Here is a 6,000-nt window from a genome sequence, read left to right as displayed (position 1 = left end):
TGTCTTCTTTTGATGAGCTGGTTGGTTGGCTTCTTAAAAAAAAAAAGGGGGGGGGGGGGGGGGAGAAGAATAAGATCTAAATACAAGCTTTAGAAAAATGTTAACCCTAAAAGGTAAACCAAGCAAGAGCTTCAATAGAGTAACACAGACATGTGTTTGAAGAGAACATTATAATGCTCTGGTTTTGCTTCAAGCTCAGCATTCTTTTTCACTTACCCTTGCAGCTGTGTAAAGTAGCAAATATGGGAGGGGAAGTCAATGCTGGCAGCTTTTCAACTCTCTTTCTTATGAGCTGTTTTCAGTGACAAACTGGGAGCTCCTCTGTGCTTTTCCTAAAGAGCCTAGAGATGCCTTTCCTCTGAGATTGGCTGGCAGGTACAGAAGATCCCATTCTGGCAGAAGGTATCAGAAGTGGTTGTTCTACCACAGGGCATCTGTGAGTCCTGGGACCAGGAGTGGGTCTCAGCAGCCAGCTCTGCACGTGCCTTTCACCACCTTGGTCCTGGGGCTGGTCACCAGCCACTCCACACAGGGGCACAAAGCTCAGAAGTGCAGAGGAGTCCCCAGGCTGGGGGCAAAGCCTGAGGAGCACAGCATGGAGACCAATCATCCTGTCCAAGCTGTCAGTGCTCTGGGGCAAAGCATGAGTCGAGCTGGGGGCTGTGACAGTTTGCCTGTTCTGCAGGGCTGGGTAAGGCTGCAGTGGGGAAGATGCTCGCTGTTTGACAGCTCAACATCTCTGTTATTGTGCAAGGTGGGAGCAAGTGCTGGACAGTCGCTTCTTGCCCACAGGCTGCAGTCCTCTTGGTCTTGTTTGCACATCTTGGTTTGTTGATGTGTCAGCGTCCCCATAGTTGCTGAAGCAGCAGTCTTATTGTTGTGTTGATCTTTCAGTCCACTGTTCCTTCTCTTGATCTGAACATGCTTTCTATGGGTAGGGTGCTCCTCCTGGACAGACAAGGTCCAGCTACCATTATGCTCTCCTGAATTTACAAATGCCTCATATTTAATTTGCCTGCTATTCTCTCAGATATTGACAAACTTTCTTTTATTTCTTCCTGAGTCATGGAAGAGGGAATGAAGTAAAACTTGTACTGAAATGACTGGGGCATGGATGGTGGGTGAGGAGGCCAGGTCTCGAGGAAAGGACCTCAAAGTATATGCAGGGGACACTGCAGATCAAGACTCCTTCCCAGCAGTCAAAGCATCTCCCCTGAGCAGCCCCAGGGTCTACTGCCCTCCTGATGGCAGCTTTGCTGGTGGCCTTGGCCATGTTCTTCACCTGGGACTGCTCCACTGTGCTGGGCAGTGGAGCATTGACCTCTGGCTTTCAGCCCCATATACAAGGACAGAAGGTCATGGCTAGGATCTAGAACAGGGGTCCTCAAACTTTTTAACCAGGGGGCCGGTGCGCAGATGAAGTGGCAGGCAGTCATCTGCGGCTGCTTGGTTTCCCCCCCAAACCCCGGCTTGCGGGGGGTGTGTGTGTGTGTGTCTGTAAATACTGGGGGCTGGATTTAGGACCCTGGGGGGCCGTATCTGGCCCATGGGCCGTAGTTTGAGGACCCTGATCTAGAACATCCATTGGGCCAGGGGGAGGCTGAGGGACCATGGACCATGAGGGAACCTATGGGACTAAGACTCATCAAGTATATCTGGGGACTTGTGTAGAAAGACTACACAGGACATGCGGCAGAGATCTCTTGATCCTGAGGACAGCCAGAGCTGGAGAGGGGTGAGGGGGAGAAAGCCCCCAGGTCCCTGGAGACACCAGAGTATTTGTAGAGCTGAGACACCCCGAAGATCCCTGGGGCACAGAGGGATATGCACATGGGGTGGGGGAATACCTTGGGGTAAGGATCCTCAGGACCATGGAGGATCTGTGGGGCAAAGACACCAGTGGAATCACTGGGGAACCCAAGGAATGTGGGAGTGGGTGGCATCTATGGGGCCAAGGCACCCCCAGATGTCACCGGTGCCAGGGGAGGCCAGGGCTGTCCCATGGCATGGCAGGATGGCCACACACCCCAGCAGGGCTCTCACACCCCTGCAGATCCTAACTTTTGTTCTTGCTGAGGAAATTCCACCTCCACCCTGCGACAAGAAGGAAACAAACAAGGCGCCGACGCGTCTTGGATAATTTCTTTCACTTTCCAATGATTACCGAGAAATGGCAGCTGGCAGACCCAGGCGGGTATAAGAGGCTGCGACAGCCCAGTCCGGTGGGGAGATGCGCCTGAGGTGGCCACAGCACAAGGTAGGGGCTGGCTCTGGGCCTGGGGTCTCCCAAGGCTTTTGCACAGACCTTTTACAGACTTTAAACCCAAGAGAAGCAGGAGGCTTTTGGGGGATATTTCTGTGGGTGCTTTCCCCTGGCAGGGTCTCCAGGGAGCCCCACATCTCTCCTGGGGCTTCATCCACTCTCTCCTGCCTCACTTGGCCCTGGGGCTCACCCTGCAGAGCCTCAGCTGCCTCCGAGCTGCCACTTCCAGCCTCAGATCCACAGGCTGCCTGGGCACCCATGGGGCCAAGAAAGCCTCCCCATCTGGGTGAGGGCAAGGGGGGCTGACCCTGCCCCAGTTTCCCCTGTCCCAGCTCGTGGCCAGGCCAGAACAGGGCACTGGGTCTCCCCATGCACCTGAAGCAGAGGCAGGAGGGTTTACAGCCCTGTTCAAATTGTGCTTTGCTTGCCCATTCCTGAATCTCAGGAGAAATACTTGGCAGGAAAGGAGAAAAAATAATTTTGAATTGTTTTCTAGTTTTGCTGTTTCAGAGGAAAAAAACATAACTGCAAGCATGGGAAAGGTACTGAACAGGTGTAAGGCTTTTAGAGACCAAGCTAGAGAGAGAAAGAGCTGAGCAATGTGCAGTATGGCTGAGCGCAGTATCAGGGATGAGGGAGGGGAGGACACCAGAAAAAGTGTGAAGCAGGGCACAGAGTCTCCAGGACAGAAACTTCAGCTTTTTTTGTTTTGCTTTCACAAATTAGAGCTGGACTGAGATGAACTCTGCTCATATAGAAAGTCTCAGTCCATAGAGGTTCATTAAAATGCATCCACGAAGTCACGTTTCCAGGAAAGGGTGTAAAAAACACCTGATTTTTCCATGCTCCGGAACATTCTCAGAGGCGCTGACAAACCCCTACATGGCTTGAAGGCGGATTTGAAATGAGTGAGGCTGCAACCACTAGATGAGGTTCTCTGCCTCACTGCATGGGGCAGGGGTAGGGATGGGGGAGATAAAACGACCAGACCTGGCATTCTCAGGCTGATCTTTATGTTCTTTTAACCTTTCCTTTAGATCTTTAGCTCTGAAGCTGCAAGTCTCATTGCTGAAGTTTTCTCCTTGTCTGCCCCGGTCTGAGCTACTGCAATGGAGGGTGTAGAGGGTGACAGAGAGGACGAAAACAAAGAGAACCCTTATCCTGTTCCTCCTTCCACAGAGGAAGGCAGCAGTGACCTGCTACATGATAAAGAAGGTAACAGGAAATGTTGTGGGTGGAGATTATGTAAAACAGCCACCAACCGACCCCGGTGTTTATAATCTAGCAGCTTGCTTCTTTATACAGTAAGGAAAAGACCAGTAAAACAATGAAAGCCTATTGAAGGCTTCCAGCTCCTGTAATGGAGGGTGAACTTTATCCTATGTTTAAAATATCTGAGCATTATTTTTAAGAAAATGTATATAACGCTAATCTCCCATCAGTGCTACCAGGAAAAAAAAAAAAAAAAAAAAAAAAAAAAAGCTGCTTCGCTTGGTAAAAAGAAAAAGATGGTGAACTCCCTTCAGTCTCCCTAGGCCCAAAGAAAGGTTGTCTGCAAGAAGCAGCACGTCATGTTATGTGACAGCTGGTCTCTTACCCCCCGGGGATTTTGTCACGGAGCCTGCAGAACTAGAAGCAAAAGATGCCACAACTTGCATTAAAGGCCCTGTAACTAACTTTGTCCCCAGTGGGGACACAGACCCTGCCTTTACATTCCTATGCTGGTCCCAAACAATAGGGAGGAGCAGTGCTGATGCGTGCGATTTTACAGTGCTGTCAGCAGGTGGGACGGCTGGATGAGCACCACATTGCAGGCACAATCTGCTCTTACCACACAATGTAGACACAGGCAAGTTTGGTTCGGGGTGATTTTCCTTGGAAGGGCCAGAAATGTGGCTGAAATTCAGCAGCGGGAATCGAGAGCTTCCTGACTTCATAAAACTTGGTGTAAGCCCTGCCCAAAATGAGATCTACTCGTCGTCTTTTCCATGTGCTTCTCTTTTACCCTTTTCAATGACATTTTCCTTCACTGCACTATTGTTAACTTGTCTCTACTAAATCTAGATAACTGGCTTGGATTAGATATTCCAGCTTTCAGCTGGCTCAGATGAGCCCACTCGCTAGGGTGGAAAGCTGGGCGCTCTGACTGCTGGCTCAGCCCAGACCTTTCAGCAGATTCAAATTGGAAAAGGGGAACATTCTGAAAACAGTTGATGCTCCTTCATTATTAGGAGCAAAGTGAGAGGGCTTGGTATTATTGTAGCAGATATGGTAAAGATAGACACTGTGCTCAATACATGCATTTTCTTGCACCAGGAATGAAATCTGCAGAACTGAAAAGCAACAAGCAGCAACCTCTCGGCACAGACCATCTGACAGCTACCATGCTTGCACCCCAGGTATAAGCTATAGGACCGAACACTGAGGTGGGAACTCTGTTTCTCTAGGTCCAGGGTGGCCAAGTTGCATAATTTATGAGCATCACTTAGCCAGGGTCTGGGGCTGCAGGGAAATCCAGGGACTCATCCCATATGACCTGAGCTTCACCCTATTTGCTGTCCCACAGAGAAGCTGGCAATATGAGTGGAGACTTGCAGGTTGTAGACTATCTTAACGACAGCTGGCTGGCAAGGGAAAGTAGTTACGAATGAGACAACCACATGCATTAGATCCCCAGAGCTGGAATTCATAGTCCTTCCCTGTGAAACCCAGTCCCCCATAATCTTCTTTGAAGAGTGTATCCTGATTTTTAAAATATTCCCAAAGGAAAGCTGTGATACCACTTCATCTCTGGGATTGGTGAGAAGCGAGCCCTCAACCGAATATGACAGCAAGTCCTGGAAGATACTGCCCACCAATTCAGGTACAGCGTGACTGGGAAATATCTTGATGAAGCAGAAAAGGTTAGGAAAACTGAGGCAAAAAGAAGGTCAGTATTCAATCTTAAGGAGTAGAGGGGCATTCCTGCTCTCTCCTATATATTACCTTGCTGCTGCTCCCCTCACTGCCTGTGTTGCAGCATCATTGGTTCACTTCCTGGCTCCTAAGAAGTGAGCCTGTGAGACAAAAGATGGGGCCAGCCCTGGGATTTGCCCTTTGAAGGGAGCACCCCTAAAAAGTGGCCTGGCTGAGACCTCTCCTGGATGATCTTTGCTCTACCCAGTTCTCTGACAAGTTAGTCTGCAGGTTCCTGCAATCAGTGTTTCAGGCCCCAAGGCTTCCTGTGTGCCCCTCTGCTGGCCAGCTGGTGGCTTTGGGTCACAAAGGGAAGGGCAGGCACCAGCAATGGGACCAGGTGGAAACCTTGATCTCGCTTTGTGCTCAGCTCCAAATGCTGCAGAGGAAGAGAAACTCCAGGTACACACAGCAATTGCAGAACTCTTGGGAGATCATCATTCTCAACAGAAATCATTCTCCCAGTCCACAGATGACACCTCTGTCAGAGCTAACGAGGTGAGTTTTTAATTGACTATCACTGATGTCCAATGAATATACTCAGGCCAAAAAACTTGTGACAGAAGTCATGCAGTGAGAAAATTGTGCTTTACCTAAGACATTTCACTGGTGACTGAAACCCTTAAACTGAGATATTTAATGCTAAAGAAGTTATATGCTGCTTCCTGTCTCACTAAAAAGGCCCCGTTAAGAAGCCTGAGTATCATCCTTGCTTGTTCTTCCAAGCTAGTGATTCCAAAGGGATGCCATGCCCCAGCACAGGGCTCTGGGAATGCTTTTGG

General features: G+C 49.7%; 1 protein-coding gene across 3 annotated transcripts in view; it reads left to right on the top strand.

The window, feature by feature from the left end:
* The first annotated feature begins 2,102 nt into the window (after positions 1 to 2,102).
* Positions 2,103 to 6,000, top strand: part of LOC121083296 (E3 ubiquitin-protein ligase rnf213-alpha-like) — a 64,388-nt gene continuing 60,490 nt past the window's right edge. For 2 of the 3 annotated variants that reach the window (XM_040583535.1, XM_040583534.1), the window contains exons 1-5: positions 2,103 to 2,257; positions 3,301 to 3,478; positions 4,580 to 4,662; positions 5,030 to 5,126; positions 5,472 to 5,716. In XM_040583535.1, the coding sequence (XP_040439469.1) occupies positions 3,373 to 3,478; positions 4,580 to 4,662; positions 5,030 to 5,126; positions 5,472 to 5,716 (531 nt within the window). In that variant the 5' untranslated portion in view covers positions 2,103 to 2,257; positions 3,301 to 3,372. The remainder of the gene's footprint in view (positions 2,258 to 3,300; positions 3,479 to 4,579; positions 4,663 to 5,029; positions 5,127 to 5,471; positions 5,717 to 6,000) is intronic. The other variant, XM_040583536.1, reaches the window with a different exon arrangement.

This window comes from Falco naumanni, chromosome 2, assembly GCF_017639655.2.
Source record: "Falco naumanni isolate bFalNau1 chromosome 2, bFalNau1.pat, whole genome shotgun sequence".
NCBI lineage: Eukaryota > Metazoa > Chordata > Aves > Falconiformes > Falconidae > Falco > Falco naumanni.
Note: the sequence above shows the minus strand (reverse complement) of the source record. Positions and strands in the feature narration are given on the sequence as shown.